Below are 17,528 nucleotides of genomic sequence, written 5' to 3'. Positions count from 1 at the left end.
GATGTTTCAAGGTATAAGATTGTTAAAGATATACACATAAAGATATATCAGTCAAAAGATTTTGAACAGTAAGATTTTTTAGTTTTATAAAGCAGTCTCTTTTGCTCACTAAGCCTGCATTTATTTGATCCAAAGTACAGCAAAAATAGTACAATTTTGTTTTCTATTTGAATGCATTTTAAAATGTAATTTATTGCTCTGATTTCAAAGCTGAATTTTTAGCATTATTATTCCAGTCACATGATCCTTCAGATTGCTGCTCAAAAAAACATTGTTTCTTTGATGAATAGAAAATTCAGAAGAACAGCATTTATCTGAAATCTAAAAAATTAATATTAGTTTCAATAATTTCTTTCCCCAGAAATTATATATATATAACACACACATACAACTGGTAGTGTATATACATATGCCAAAAACCACAACAAATCTGAATCTTAGATTTTAAGCTTGAAGACAGTTGTTACATATTTCTGAGATATAAAAAAAAAACCTGCAGTGTGGACCACGTATAATCAAGACAGATATCAAAAGGCGTCTGTCGCCCTCATGCGGTACTGAAAGGAAACGCAACCATTGTGACATTGAACTTTGTAAATACGGTCAAATGCTATTGAAAAGCACAAAATGTTCTTTGATATATTCCCAAATAATGCTTGATAACATGGTCATCAGATTTTGTCGACGCCAGCTCTAGTGCTGCGGCTATTAAAGCCAAAAGGAGTACTCGAAAAACAAAAACACTCTAATAGTCATGTCAAAGGTTTACTTGGCTTAATTGATCGATTTTTATCAGTACAAGCTGTGATGTATATAGTTAATAAACATTCACATTTATTACTAAAGACTCATGCATAACATTTATTCTAAGAGGAAAAAATAGATAAATATTTCTGTACTGATTACCATTTCCTTTGGAAGGACAACATGCATATTTGTGCTGGTGTGTATGTGTGCATGTGCAGTTAACCATACAGAGACCAACTTTATGTTTCACTAAGACACCATAAAGATGCGTGACAAATCTGATTTTTATATAATACAGCCATTACAGCTTTCAGACATTTCAGTACATTTCAATATAACCAGGAACTCCACATGATACAATCCAAAGTATCAAAATATTTTAATAGCATTTAACAAAGAATACATGAAATGGTTCAAAAAAGTCAACTGTGAAAAAAAGAGGGCTTGTGCTAAAGGTATGATGAATTGAAAGGTATAATTAACACTCATAATACATGCACACAAACATTCACTATAACCTTTTTTTAGATCTCCGTTTTTGTACAAGAGGAGATTCCACATTCCACTGCCTAGGCACTGGTTTTCTAGAATGAAAATAAAAATATATATTAGTAATATCAAGCAACAAACCTTGCTTCATCTAATCTTTTAAAAGTCATTTTGCTTATTGATGTTTATGTTAAATGAAATAAAACATTTTTATCTTATCTGACATGTATAAACGTACTGTTGTTCTGGTGACATTAGATGCAGAACACTCTCTTCTTCATCCCCAACTTTGTTTCCTGTAACCAGGTACAAATTTTAACATGTTCACAACCTTCCATTTAGCACTTTTTCAGAAATAGGAATTTTAGATTTCCAACATATAAACAAAGTCATACAGCATTTACAGTATAAAATGTCAAGATAGAAACTGCTATTTACTTTATTTTATTCTATGGGGGAAAGAATGTGAAGGCTTTTGTAACTACGTCAGTTGAATAGTAATGACCTGTCAGTTTTTTAACTTCAGATGTGCAGGCCAACTATGAACTATTGATAGACTTGCATTATAGTGTCATAAGTAAGATTCGGTTAGAGACTTAATCTAACAGAGTAAAAGTGACAGAAAATTTGAAAAACATACCTCCTCTAGATTCATTGCAGATGGCACTGACTTGCTCTCCAAATGTCACCTCATTGATGCTCGCTTTAAAAAAATAAAGAAATAATTAAAAATGAAGTTCCTTTGCATTCCTCAAATTGAAACAATATCTGGGTGTGTAGGTACTTTTCAAATCTTTAAACTGATATACAGTAGCATACACCCATTTTTATTTTCATTTTTACTTACAGACATCAAATTGAGGTGCCATATATCAAAGCCATTCACTCACAATGCATTTAAAACATGAGATGCAGGGCAGTGGAGAAAAAAGGTCTAGCTTTTTTCGGGAGACATCCAAATGAAATAATCTTACCTTGTGGAGTACTGATGGCTCTCCCAACCTGTTTTCCTCGTCCTTTCAGTGGAAAGAGAGAGCAACAGGGAGAGAGAGAGAGAGAAAGAGCACTTAAAAATTATGTTGAATACAGATGTTCTTTATTAAAGTACACCTAAAGCAATGCATTTCTAATTGATTATAAATGATTTAGAAATGAATATAAATGATTTATAATTGTCTATGCTATTCTTAGGAAACAATTTTATTTGCCACCCAGAATTGCAAAATACCAAAATACACCTTAGACTGCCTAAAGTTTGTAACCATAATTGTAACTTTGGTCACTTAATTATTTTCAAAAAATATTATTTTGTATTTGTGCAGCCCTTATATATAGTGTCTTTTGTTTGATGAGCAGTTGAATTTAAAGAGACGGAATATGAAATGTGTCTGTTTAATCTCAGCTGGTCTTTATTCTTAGTCTTATATGAATATGGAAAACATTATAGAAAATAAATTCCTTTAAAGTTACATAATTCATTAAAATCACAAATGTTAAAAAAATTATATCAGAAATAGATTACCTTTATTACTCTATATAAGCGAGACTATTATTCTGTTTCTGACTAGAGAAAAGGCTGTTATTTGGCTTACCTGTTGAAAACACTGTAGGGGAAGACTGGGTCCTGACTGGAGTTATCATGCCTGCATAAGTACGGCGCCTGAGAGAAAGCATAATTGTAAAAGCAACATGATTATTCATACATCTTTACAGATAATGTTTGTTGATGATACCATTGGTACAATAACAAATACAGTACCAGTCAAAAGTTTTTGAACAGTAAAACTGTGTTTTAAGTATCTTCTGCTTACCAAGCCTGCATTTATTTAATTCAAAGTACAGCAAAAATAGTAACATTTTTTGAAGTATTTTTACTATTTAAAATAACTGTTTTCTATTTGAATATATTTTAAAATGTAATTTATTCCTGTGATTTTAAAGCTGAAAAAAAAAAAGATGGTATTACAAAAGGTAAATGCTGGTCTTTGAATTTTTCTATTCATTTTATTTATCTGTATTTTGGATCAAATAAATGCAGGTTTGGTGAGCAGAAGAGAATTCTTTAAAAACTATTAAAAAACATTTGACTGATAATGTATATCTGTTGTATTTTTGATGTGTCTAAGTTTTACCTCAGTGCATCAGCAGATTTAGGGGTTTGTGTGGGACCTTTAGCAGCGTGCCGGTTTTGAGGGGTGGCAAAACCTGTCTGCCCCCCAACATTTGCTGCCTGGGCGGGAGAAGCCACAGCATTACCCTAAAGAAATGATGACAGAAGGAAACAAAGGTTTGAAAGAAAGAGGGCAAAAACCAGCTGTAGCACTTTATGCTTTGTTGTCAAACTTTTGGTACTTTCCAACGCATGTGTATGGTTTGACTCACAGTTTGTCGGGGTGACATTGTAAAGTTGGCTAGTTGGTTCTCCATTTGCTGTTGTTCTTGTTGTTGTTGTTTTTCCTTTTCAAACTGCTTGAGGTTATACTCCACCTCTGCAGCCAACTGCTCATCACCAGCAAACAGCTCCTTCACTTCTGAACGATAGTCCTGCATGGTCACCTGTAACACACACATATATATATATATAAGTTGGTTTGGCCTCTAAAATGAAAAACTGTTTAAAATAAACACATGGCTAAACTGATATTATCTAATAGGGATTGGTATGAAAAACAGATTACTCATAAAATGAAATCAATGATTAATTTCCTCAGATTCTCTGTTTTTTGTGTGTGTAAATGAAGGTCAGTGGTTAACATAACGGTACTTTCCAATTTCTTGTGTGCTTTCAAATTGTCAGTTGCTGGAAAAGTACCAAAACTAAACTAAAACAAAAACAAGAATGAGTCTCTTTTATCTTAATAATGTCTACATGCATCACCTGTAGGTAGGCCATAAGGTGTTTCAGGACAGGTGAGTGTTGCTCTTCCAGCATGTTCTTCAGACTGATGATGATAGGAATAACGTTCTCCACAAAGTTCCTCTTTTGGACCTGTACATAAAACAGACGGAAAGTTTAACAAAGATCAGAAGATAATTTTTTGAGCGCCTTCAGAATCCACCTTCTGGATGTTTTCTCACCTGTGAGACCAGCTTTTTCTGGGCCACCTGTAAGACAGCTTTAGCCATGGCCATCTCATCCTCCTGAGGTTCCTCTCCTGCCGCTGGGCCGCTCATGGCTGTCAGTTTCATCTCTTTCAGTGACAGGATATCAAATGTATCTGCAAGCAACTCTGAGCCCTCAGAGTCCAGAGGCAACTCAGAATCCACAAAACTGGCTGGAGAAGAGAAGAATCTGTGAGGGTAACATCTATATAACACAGCAGTGTTTTCTGAACTTCTGCTGAATCTGCAGCATGTTTACAGCCAATTACCTTCAAACTGTAAATTGAGGATGAAACTTTTTTTTGTTGCGATTCTGTCCCAAACCCTAACCCCTAAATTTCAATTTATAAAAAGTAATATTGAAATCATTTGCATTTTTTCCCACTGTTGTTTTTAATTTCTTTATGTTTTCTTTGTAAATTTTGAAACTTTATATTAAAAAAATGTGTCCTGCATTTTCATGTCACTACCAAAACAGCGTATGTTTTAGTCCACTGGCTGAGACTGATTTTAACTACACCCCAACATTTATGATCAGGAAACATATATGTGTAACTCTCTCATAGCTACATGGTGAGTAGATAGGCCACATCATAATACACATCATAATAATTGAGTTTTAAAAAATCTGAAAAATCTGTGTGTAACTTTAAGGAACGTCACTACTGAACATTTTTTCTGCAATTAAGCACACTTTTTTGGCAGTTATTCTGTATCATTTAGTTTTTATATGTGTACCACTGTTCAGAACTGTGCTAGCTAACCATGTGCTGATTAGCATCTTTTGTCACTACCAAAACATTTGGTGGAGTTTTAGTAGTGACAAAACGCATAATCCTTATATTTGGGTGAAATAAACAATTTTGTCAAATGGGGATGTTGTCAAAAATAAAGCTTCACTGAATTATCAACTAAGATGTTATGATCATTTTCAGTTCACTGTATATTCTGTAAATTAATCCTTAACGTTGAAATCAGTATAATCAACCTTTTGCCTTTTACAAAGAAAAAGTCTCATAAATTACACCTGAAATATGGTTAAAAATGCAATTGTTATTGATTTACCTCTGAAAAAAGGTAATAAAATAAGAAAAAATATACATTTACAATTTAGATGTAAGCAAAATCTTAAAAGGTCTATATAATCCTTCAAATTAAATTATTATTATTGTGTTTCGGAAGTGCCAAATTTGGGACAAAAATTCCAAAACTTTCTGAAAATTCTGAATTAACTGCACAATTGCTAGAATGGTGTACCTTGGATATTATACAATTTGCATACATACAAAAGTTTTTGGAAAAAGACATTTTTTCCCAAGACATTTCCACTTTGGACCAATTCTGTAGAATGACCCGTAAACAGTCAATCACACTTAGCTCTTACCGAGGATGTCCTGGCAGATTTTGGTTGTGATATTGAATCGTTGTTCATCAGTAAAGTTTTTCAACAGGAACCTGTAGATCCTGAAACGTTTGCCTTGATTCTGTGGTCCTTTCAGAGAAAACTTGATTTTCTCACTGACAGAAAACATACAAACACATTTTTAGAACTCACAGCATTAAACAGAGTAGTTCCTTACCATAAATTGAAGGAAAAATAAACATTATTTTTTGCAAACCACTGCAAAAACCAAACACATCCAGATTCATAAGATGCATCATTTCAGTATGTACCTCTCAGTTTGAGGGAATTTATTGTATTTCTTGTGTTTTTCATAAGAGTTGAAGTGGAAAATGCATTCGATGAAATGCTGGGAAAACATGAGGGGACTCTTCTTAAGCAGGAGGTCAACCAAGCAGTACTCACAGAGACTAAACAAAGACAAATGAAATTACATCAAAACATTAGATTAAACGGCAAAATAAACTGTGATAAGCTTTTCTTTGGTCATATTACTTACTCTGCAATGGAAGGATCTGGATCCACAAGAGCAACAGCGAAGCGGAAAAACAGTGCACCTTTCCATTTCACATACTCCTCCTGATAAAAAACAAAACATCACAATGCAGAACATAAAAAAAAAAAAAAAACACACAGCCAAATAAAAAACGTTTGATCAGTTTACATGTTTACCTGCAGTAAGTTAGTGAGCATAATGAGGGTCTGCTCTCGAACAATGGGCTCTTTGTCTCTCAAACAAGCTGAGATATTTGGAATATATCGGGTCACTGTGTTGGTGTAGCGCACACAAAGATCGCACATCACCACCACCACGTTACTGCGTACAGCCAGCTCTGTGCCTACTTCCAGCTCCCGTGCAAACACAGGCAGATACTTCAACATCAGTTCCTCATGCTGCAAACACAGCTTACCTATGACAAAAAGAGAATAAGACCAACTCAAACCAGATGTCCTCACATTAAGCCTGCTGGGTTTTGTGTGTCTGAAGTAAACGTTTAGTTTATAAATGTTTCACACCTAATGTCATAACAGCATGTGCTCGCACCACTGTTGGCATGGAATTGGGCTTGAACTGAGACAGAGGCTGACTAGCAGGCAGCTCATCTCCTTCAGCAGGAACTTGAAGACAATATAATAAAAAAAAAAAAAGTTAAAATACATGCAGTTCATTATATGGAAAATGATCCTTATATTGACATCAGGTGTCAATAGCTTAAAACTGCATTTTAGTCTGGGTAGATAACTGCAACAGCTTCTGAAAAGCTCTTGGTTGCCTTTTTTGGATTAAGCATACTGACACATGCACATGATAAGAATCCAGTAATAGACACACATCCATACCAAGCAGAAAAACGTTGAATGGACACACCTAACTGTTGCTCTGAGGGAGTTAGAACAGACTGAACCAGAAGGAAAATTCTCTTTCCCACTTTAGAAGGGCAATGGAGAGAAGCGGCACCAAGTGTATAAAGATGTTTCACCTGAGAAATAGATAATGGATTGAAAAAAAGGGAACAAAACATTGCCATTTAAAAATGCAAAATGTAAACTAAAAACATCTGTTTAACCTGTTTAATTGTAAAAGTCAGAGACTGTATAAAACAGTCATGTAAAACTAAAATAAACTTGTTTTGTTTGCAAAAACTTTAATTATATTATAAGTGGGCCTTAAAAAAGTTAGATTTGACCCCTTTCATAAATGTCTGTACCAGCAGGTCTTCATTGATGTTTTCAGCTCCTTTCTCTTTTAGAATGACACCAGACAAATAACTCTCACACACAGAGACCAGCTCTCCACAGAAACGATCCAGGAACCTCTGTACACAGAAAATGTATTAGATATAATAGTATAAATGTGACATTTTATTATAAGCTTATTGGCAATTGTATGATCTTACCAATGTGTCCTGAGTGCTTTCTGATCTTGCAAATCTAACCAGTGTATCCACACAGGAGCTGATCACCTCTAAAGGCAGGCTGAAAGTCTTCATCCAGCCCATCAGGTCATCTACACAGGCAAAATGTACACATTTGCAATGCTATTTTTTTTCATAATAGAAAGAAATGTTTCTTTAGCACCGAATCAGTATATTAGAATGATCTCTGAAGGATCATGTGACACTGAAGACTGGAGAAAAGTTCTGCTGAAATTCAGCTTTGCCATCACAGGAATAAATTACATCTTAAAATATAGTTAAAGAGAAGGTGTTTTGAAACTGTAATAATATTTCACAACATGACTGTTTTACTGCATTTTTAATTAAATAAATGCAGGCTTGGTGAGCATAAAAGTCTTCTTTCAAAAACTTAAAATAAATAAATAAATAAGACCAACTTGTTTGCTCCTTAAAGATATAATGAATAACTGCCACCTTGCCAAATCAATTATAATGAAACCACATCATCTGTCATCACAGGGGACCATTTTTTAATAATAATAACAAATAATACTTTTTTTTTGATGCTTTTGCAATCAGGCTTGTGCACAATTCAGAATTTCAGAATTGGCCGCCATTCAATTCATGAGTTGGAATTTGAATTGAATTGACTCCGCCCCACAGGAAGTTGAATTTGAATTGGAGTTGGAATGACAGGAAGTGGAATTAAATTCATGGCAATTCAAAGACATTCCACAGTCATACAACAGAAAGAATGTGTTGAATCTCACATACAATTACATTCATTTTGTAATTTAATAGCATTATTTCATTACACATAACTAGTCACTCCTCAACCCTGCATACATTTTGTTCCAACATATAGATAATGATCAAATTCTTGAAATAAATTACTCCCTCAATGTTTGATTAGTTTTGTTCAAAATGTTATTTTCATTTCAAAGTAATCAAATAACACAATGTAATCTGTACAGGTAATTCAAACTAATATCATTTATAGAATATGTAATGAAATCATATCTGACATATATTGTAAAGCTTCATTGTTAAACACTTCACTTATGTATATGAATTTCTTTGAATTTGTATTGAATTGAAATTCTGCTTCCTTTAATTCAAATTCGAATTGTAATTCTAGATCCTGTTTTTGACATCAATTCAAATTCAATTCAAATTCAAGAATTGAATTGGAATTCAGGAGTCATTCTCAATTCAATTCTGAATTGTGCACAAACCTGTTTCCAATCATTTCAGCCACATTCTGAAGTCCCTGACACTTACCTACTATTCTGGATTTGGTGTCATCATTGAGATTAGAGGCAATGTCACCCAGAACGCTCAAGATATGACAGGTCATTGCAACTGAAACAACTGGTGACCTGTTAATAAAATAATAATAATAATATACTACTACTAATAATAATAATTTAAAAAAATGTTAAAAACAAATATTTTTGGAACAAGCAGTTCCATACTGTAACTGTTTGTGCATTTTTTGAGGTTCAAAAAAAAGAGTTCATGTCACTTCTTTTGCTCTGTTCTCTGACCTGATAGTATTCTCCCAGGTTTCCAGCACAGTGCCATAGTTCAGCTTAGGAGAGCAACTGGCAATTTTAGCTAACAGCAGCCAGGCGGCCGCAGCCTTTTCTCCCTCGGTATGAGACAGCAAACCATTCACAAAGGCAGGAGTGAACTTTTGCTGCGGTGCCCACACGCTGAAAGCCTTGCTGAAATATCGGCTGCAGAAGAGAATGATGTGACGGAGGACAGAATTAAAACATTAAAAGAAACAAAAAATAATAATAAAACAAGAGACATGTCACACACTAGACACAGATAGCACATGCTACTGACCTGAGGTCTTGACACTTTTCACACATCAGTCCCAGTAATTCCCAGGCCAGCTTCTGAGAGGTGTCTCCATCCCGATATTTGCCTTGACTCTTAATGTGAGCGATGACGACATGGTCTAGACACTCTAGAGCTTTCTCTTGCACAGAGCTCTCAGAGTCCATGACAGCCGGTAACACTCCTCTCAGCCAGGCCTCCTGCACCTCTATATTCTCAGGGAGTGCCTGGAAGCATAACAATTTAAAGAAAGAGGTTTAGAAGATGTTGGGGACACAATGAACCAAAATTTGTCATAATAGTATGAAAATCTGAGTTTATGGGTTATAGCAACCCTCTAGTGGACAGGCCATCACCATAAAATAAAAATCTATTTTTTTTTTTTTTGTCAGTAAAATTGTGACGTTATGAGTTACTTAAGACTTAAGAAGCTGGTCATGAGAAAAACAGGACAAATGTAAAGTCTAGAATTCAAACTTGGCCTTGGTGGTAACCTTTAAAATGCTGAGGCACAGGTAAATGTTTTACTGTTTTGACCAACCAATCATATTATTGGTCATAACAGATAGACATATGCTACCAGTCAATAGTTTTTGAATTAGTAAGAATTTATTTTATTTTTTAAAGTCTCTTCTGCTCACCAAGCCTGCATTTATTTGATCCAAAATAAAGCAAAATCAGTAAATAATGTGAAATATTTGTACTATTTAAAATATTCAAATACATTTAAAAATGTTATTTATTCTTGCGATCAAAGCTACATTTTCAGCATCAATACTCCAGTCTTCAGTGTTACATGATCCTTCAGAAATTATTCTAACATACTGATTTGCTGGTAAAGAAACATTTATTATTATTTTTACTATCAATATTTAAAATAGTTGAGTACATTTATTCAGAATTTTTTAATGAATAGTAAGATCCAAATATCAGCATTTATCTGAAATAAAAAGCTTTTGTAACAGTATAAACTATACCATTCAAAATCTTGGAGTCAGTATAATTTTTGAAAAATAAATTAATACTATTATTTAGCAAGGCTGTTTTAAATTGATCAAAAGTGATAATAAAAGACATTTAAAGGGGCTATATGTAACTTTCTGAAATTTAAACTCGCGACTGACACCTGTGGCCAAAAAACGGAACTGCTCTTCCTTTCTGCTCGCTCTCGCAGCGCGCGCTCGTACTTACACACTTCACAAGTCAACCGCTGCAAAGAACTCAACATTATGTTTACAGAGGAAAGAACAGTCAAATACATATATTGTTTGAGAAACTAAGTTTGTTTGCAATATATATGACTAGCGGTGGTGGCAGAGTGATCTGAAACGTTTAACATGAACACGCTTGACGTCACATCCGCAGACAGCGCGCGAAAAATCCGACCCGACAGAAAATAGGAAAAATAGGATACAGGCTTATAGGTGCACCCACTGTGAGCTGACAAGGTGTCAGTATGCTCATCAGGAGATGTTTGAGTCATAAATGGTCAAATAAAAAGGCTATTGTGGCGTTTATTTTGGGGGAAAAGTTACATATAGCCCTTTTAATGTTATAAAAGACATTTAATGTTACAAAATTTCTATTTCAGATAAATGCTGTTCTTCTGAACTTTTTATTCATCAAAGAAACCTGAAAGCTGTTTTCAACTTAATAATAATAATAATAATAATAATAATAATCTTTTTAAGCAGCAAATCAGAATATTAGAATGATTTCTGCAGGATCATGTGACTGGAGCAATGATGCTAAAAATTCAGCTTTGACATCACAGGAACAAATTTTAAAATTTAAAATATTCAAATAGAAAACAGTTATTTTAAATATTAGTAAATACATTTCACAATTTTACTTGTTTTGATGTACTTTAGATTAAATAAATGCAGGCTTGTTGAGCAGAAGAGACTTCTTTAAAAAAAACATTAAAAATCTTACCTTTCAAAAAATTGACCAGTAGTGACGTATTGTGAGGTTGGGAGGGGGTACTCACAGCGAGAAGATCCATAAGGCACTGCATGGCTTTCTTTTTCACTGAGACAGCAGGATCCCTGCAGCGATCTGACAGAATATTCAGATTCTCTGCACTGCATGAGATCACCCCATGCTTCAGCAAACTCATGACGGTCTACACAAACACATGAAAGAAACACAATCAGCTGCTTTTGTTATACTGGTTTGACAATGAAAAATATGGTTTTGTTGGAAAAGACAAAAACGAAAAGTTTTTGCAGCCTACCACTGCAAAAATAGGTTAAAAACAGCCTCTGAATGTGTATGGCTACAATAGCTGTGCTTTAAAGTAACTTTGTCTAAAGGGTGTTATCTTACAGTGTAAATCATCTAACAACTAAAATACAGAAACAAAAAAAAAAAACATCACCTCCAATTGGACGACTAATCGCCCATCGAGATCTAACCCCACTATGAGCTACACCAATATCCTAAGGTCAAAGGTTTGTGAACCAAATATTTATTAGGTAATTTAGCCAAAAAAACAAACAAAAAATGTTTTTATTTAGTACTGACCTGAATAAGATATTTCACATAAAAAAACATTTACATATAGCTCACAGGAGAAAATTACAGTATAGTTGCAATTATAAAAAATGACCCTGTTCAAAAGTTTACATACACTTGATTCCTAATACTGTGTTGTTACCTGAATGATCCACAGCTGTGTTTTTTGTTTAGTGATAGTTGTTAATGAGTTCCTTGTTTGTCCTGAACAGCTAATCTGAAAAATTATTCAGGTCCCACAAATTCTTTGGTTTTTCAGCATTTTTGCGTATTTAAACCCTTTCCAACAATGACTGTATGATTTTGAGATCCATGTTGTCACACTGAGGACAACTGAGGGACTCATATGCAACTATTACAGAAGGTTCAAACGCTTAGTGATGCTCCAAAAGGAAAAAATTATATTGATTCTGTAAGGTGTTAGTAAACTTTTGACCACAACTGTATAGGAAAAACATGAAATGCTTTAAAGTGTTGAATGTTTTTCATACCTCCAGTGCATTTTTTCTAGCATTGGTTTTTGGATCACTGACATGTTTTTTAAAAAGAGTCATAGTTTCCTCATCTAAAAGTAAATCACAAAACATTGATAAGGAAACAAACAGTCAGTCATGCAAAATTTAAACTTAAATTATAAGGCCTATGTGAAGACAACTCACTCTGTAAAGAAGTATTCATGACGCTCCTGTGGGTTGTGGCAATGCTCTTATGTTTTGTAAGCTCAATGGTTCTAAAGGTCAGAGCGCTTTTCTGAACAGTCTCTCTCCTTTTTAGAGTTTCTGAAAAACAAAACTTAAACTGAACCATCACTGACTATAAAAATGCCCAGCCAATGTTATTTTAAACACCAAAATATGATCTTACGATCAGAGCGGCCCGAGTCCAGCATAGTCTGAGCACCTGCAAAGAAAGAATGAGCTTATTTAGTATTCAAATATACTGCTTGTTACAACTAAATAATATAACTCAGTTATATACAAAAAATGTAGGTGCAGTTACTGTGCTGTAGTAATATACATACTGTTGGAGAAGAGTTCATGGACACATTTTGTGGCATTCTGGGAACCAAGCTCCAGACACTGTGCCAGGCAGTGCAATGCATGACCTCTGACTGTGGGTGAGACATCATTACGATGATTGTAGATGATGTTGTGCACCAGAAACCTGTGAGGCAGGAACACAGCCAGCTCAGGGTCCACTGTATCGTCCACATCCCTCTCACTTTGCTCCAAAAGGACCATGGAAACATCAAGCGCAAACATCCTGAATGCCACCTAAAGAGAGGTTATTATTGTTATTTCTCAGGAACGGACAAGAGCACTGTCAAATATCAATTAATCTGTGAACATGGCAAGTTGTGCTTAAATTTAAAATAGTCATGGGGCTATGACATAACAAGTCACACTTCACCTTGTTGTTTCGGGAGTAGCTATACAGCCACTTAACAATGGCTGCATAGTCCTGACATGGCATTTTTGCCATCAGCTTCCCAACAGCCTGTGCTCCACTAGCTCGATATTCAGACTTCTCCACCATCTGAAACAAACACACACAACACAGAATGATATGAGTGTACAGAATTACAAAGAAAATGTACATATATCGTTTTTTTTTTTTTTTTTTTTAGATATTCTATCCCTCTACTGAAAGCCTGGATAACCAAAACTTAAAAGATCCATTATTTAGGCTTTTGATGGCATATAAACAAATACAATGGTAATCACAGAAGCTTGTGTGTGCATCACATACTACAATATGAAGGTGTTATATGAACCATGAAAAAAAAAAAAAATACCAACAACACACAGGTTTGGAACAACATGAGGGCTGACAGTTAATAATTACATATGTGAAAAAACTAAAATGAAGCAATTCATTTTAGTGAAATACTCTTTTAAAATAAAATATACCTGATGGCAGATGTGTTGCACAAGGATCCGTAAAAGCGGCAATGTGGCCTCCTTCTGCTCATCAACAATATGACTAGAACACAGGACGCACATTATTCAGATTTTAAGAAACTCACAGAATCAATGCTAAACACAGCATGGGACAACATTTTTTTAGAGATTGCATGTAATTTTAAAAACTAAAATATCCCTAAATATTACTGGAACCCCAGGAAGAAGGGAATAAACATTCACTAACCTAATGAAAAGGATGGCCTGATCTCTGGCACCACAGACAGCTTGAGATGCAGCAAGAAGACACGGCTTGGACCTCTCTTGTGTTTTCATCATTAGAATAACATACAGTAGCTTGCGGAAAACTCGGCGACGACACTGTAAAATGTAACACCCACAAAGATCAAGCAACATGAGGTAACTCATGCCACTAAAATGCAGTGGACTTTTTGGAATAACCCCACCCACCTCATCTCCTTCACCATGAATGGTAGAGCAAAGTAGCCCCAGTCCATGGTAGGACAGCTCAGGCAGACTCTGCAATTGGTCAATATTCCTTAAAAACACACACAAAACGCTGGATATATTTGTGTGAAAGACTCAAACTTAGACTAAAACTATATTAAAATAGTTTTCTAAAATAGTTTAATCAGTCCCACTTTTCTATTAGATGGCCTTAACTACTATGTACTTGCATTAAAATAACTGCTTTCTATTTGAATATATTTTAAAATGTAATTTATTCCTGTGATCAAAGCTAAATTTCCAGCATGACTACCTCAGTCTTCAGTGTGTCACATGATCCTTCAGAAATTATATTATATCATTCAAATATGCTGATTTGCAGTTCAAAATTTTCAGATTACTATTATTATCAATATTTAAAACTGTTGAGTACATCTTTTCAGGATTCTTTGATGAATAGAAAGATCCAAAGATCAGTATTTATCTGAAATCAAAAGCTTTTGTAACATTATACACTATACCATTCAAAAGCTTTGAATCAATATAATCAGGTTTGAAATCACAGGAATAAACTACATTTTAAAATATATTCAAATAGAAAACAGTTATTTTAAATAGTAAAAATATTTCAAAATTTTACTGTTTTGCTGTACTTGGATCAAATGAATGCAGGTTTGGTGAGCAGAAGAGATTTCTCTAAAAAACATTTTGACTGGTAATGTAAGTACATAGTAGTTAAGGTCACCTGGTATATAGTGGAGCCGTTTAATCTAAAACAATAGTTTAGAATAGCCAATTATAAAATAGTTTAATAAACTAGTCAATTATAAATACTGTATGAAAAAAATAAATGCAAATTAGAAATGTTTCCTTGGCAACAAACCGAAATAAAATAAGTTGAAGTTGAAATACTAAAATTACAAAAACTAAAAATTATATAAAAACAAATTAAAGCTAAATATAAACATAACCACACAACAAAATTACCAAAACATAAAATATAAAATGAAAAAAATAAAAATTGAAAAGCCAACTTAAAATTTTAATTAATAATACAACCATATCTAAATATCTAAAAATAACGCTGAATGCTTCTGCATTTACCTTTCCTGAGAGAATGACACATCTCCAATGACTGGTTCAAAGTTGGTAAGTTCAGTGAAAAGCTAAAAGTAAATGAAAATAATACAAAAATCTCAGCATTCTGTAAGTAAAAACACACATTTTTCAAACTTTTCAAAGGTTACTATCTATGTATGAATATGCATTCAAATCTATACATCAACATTGCTTTTAAATGCTCAAAGAACCTATTTTCTAATGACCTAATACTCTTAAGATGGCCAAATTGGCTTTTTAATCAGGGAAAAAATGAACAGCTGTACCTAAAACTACTGGGAGATTTACAAAAATCCCCAACATAACCACAAGTAGCACAGTGAGACACTTGAGTGCTGAGTGAGGCAGTAATCATTCTGATCATCATTTCCTGACCTGAACACAGCTGTCAGCACTCTGAGGTTTGTCTCGAAGCGAAAATTTTTCAAGGAGTCTCAAAAGTGTGCGAACCAGCAAGACAATGCCGTCTCTTAGTTTTAGCAAATCCTGAGCAGAAAAGTACACCCCCTCTTCTTCTTCATCTTCATCATCATCAATCTCCATCTTTTAGGAAACAAAACACCAAAATATATGACACCAATGTCACATCAACAGATACACTGAAATTTTTTTCAATAATGTGTCAGAGTAGAAAAAATATGTGTTACAAATCAAAATTCTATACCTCTTCTGACACCTTCTTTGGGGGTTTGGATCGTTTTCCAGTTTTGGAATCACCTTGAGAGCTTTTCAAAGAATCTTTCTTGCGTTTCTTGCCAGATTCTTGAGGCCAGCATTTCAGTGGCATGTTTAGGCAGGTATCAAAAAGAATCTGATGGTACACTTTATTCGCAACACTCCCTAAAGATGGACATATAATAAAAACATGAGGGACAAACAACTTCAAATCAGTGTCATGCCATGCACAAGAAAAAAAAAATAGCACTGCAGCCAGATGCAAGGGATGGAAACTCACCTGGTATTTTTAGCAGCAACAAGTATAGAGAAGCTGCCTGTAGACCACATAGTCTCTGTTCAAGACTGGGACTTTTGGCTTTAGCACTAAGGATGAAGTAGGACAGGACAGCCACCAAAGTTTTTGCAGAGACACCATTCTCTCCAAACACCACCCAGACACTCTACAGGAGGAAAAACATTACAGGTTACAGTTATAGTTACACTGCATCACAAACAGATCTACTATTTTGTGGCATCATCACATGTTATACCTGTGTATTGTCATCGTCATTAGAGAAGGGCAAAAGCTGCATGTAAATTGTTTTGAAAACATTAGGGTCTTCCTTTATCTCTTCCTCAATAACAGGGTCAAGGGGGTCTGTGTGAGTGAACTCGAAATCCCACACTGCATCCACCCAGGCTGAAACACGTCAAAAAGTCAATAATATGTATACTCGTTAATAATTCCCAAAAATGCTGCTCGTTAGGTTGAAAACACAGACTATAAAAAACACAGAGCATGATTGTACGATACATATTGTACTATGACTATACAGTGATACAGACACACTGATTGTTTTCAATCTAATTATAAACACTACGACAGTTCGATCGGATAGTTAGTTAAAGTTCCTAGTTCCTCTTTCTCTGTTATGGAAAAACAAATAAGGTTTGCGTCAAAATCGCACATATAACAAACCACGACACGAAACCAAAACAATCCCCCGAAATGACAGCGCCAGTTGCAACTCAACATAATATCGAGGTTTACTACAATAATACACACAGTGAGTCTCAAAAATCATTTAGACATTGTTTCTAGAACATGCTCGTAACAAAAAACAAAACCATAACGTTACCTGTAGACACACTGTGTAGTTTTAATAACTGCAGCGCACGTATCAACTCCATACTTCGTTCAAAATAAAGCGCCAAACACCCGCTGTACTGGGGGACAACAATCCCAGCATGCACGGCGACATACGCAGGAGAGCTCATGAATATTAATTAGGAAAATTTTTTTTGCGTTTTACTAAACTTTCTATAATAACAGTACAATAAAATGCATAAATAGTATTAATCTATAAAGATATAACATAA

The 17,528-nt window shown here is 34.4% G+C and overlaps 1 protein-coding gene across 1 annotated transcript; it reads right to left on the bottom strand.

Annotated features, from left to right (window-relative positions):
* Positions 1–1,109: 1,109 nt before the first annotated feature.
* Positions 1,110–17,390, bottom strand: ncapd3 (non-SMC condensin II complex, subunit D3). Its single transcript, XM_073842430.1, has 35 exons — positions 17,288–17,390; positions 16,700–16,848; positions 16,447–16,609; positions 16,156–16,331; positions 15,867–16,034; positions 15,477–15,538; positions 14,376–14,463; positions 14,152–14,285; positions 13,914–13,986; positions 13,414–13,539; positions 13,025–13,277; positions 12,868–12,903; positions 12,663–12,782; positions 12,495–12,568; positions 11,477–11,611; positions 9,493–9,713; positions 9,186–9,377; positions 8,920–9,017; positions 7,639–7,748; positions 7,450–7,557; positions 7,110–7,221; positions 6,758–6,859; positions 6,413–6,651; positions 6,240–6,319; positions 6,013–6,150; positions 5,723–5,856; positions 4,315–4,511; positions 4,115–4,225; positions 3,619–3,792; positions 3,369–3,493; positions 2,829–2,896; positions 2,211–2,252; positions 1,877–1,939; positions 1,475–1,532; positions 1,110–1,331 (listed from the first exon to the last, which is right to left on the bottom strand). Exons 1-35 carry the CDS (start codon positions 17,337–17,339, stop codon positions 1,259–1,261), a joined length of 4,254 nt encoding a protein of 1,417 aa, XP_073698531.1. The 5' UTR covers positions 17,340–17,390; the 3' UTR covers positions 1,110–1,258.
* Between the last annotated feature and the right edge of the window lie 138 nt (positions 17,391–17,528).

Source organism: Garra rufa, chromosome 6 (assembly GCF_049309525.1).
Source record: "Garra rufa chromosome 6, GarRuf1.0, whole genome shotgun sequence".
In the NCBI taxonomy this organism is placed as follows: Eukaryota; Metazoa; Chordata; class Actinopteri; order Cypriniformes; family Cyprinidae; genus Garra; species Garra rufa.
This window is presented reverse-complemented; position numbering and strand designations above follow the sequence as displayed.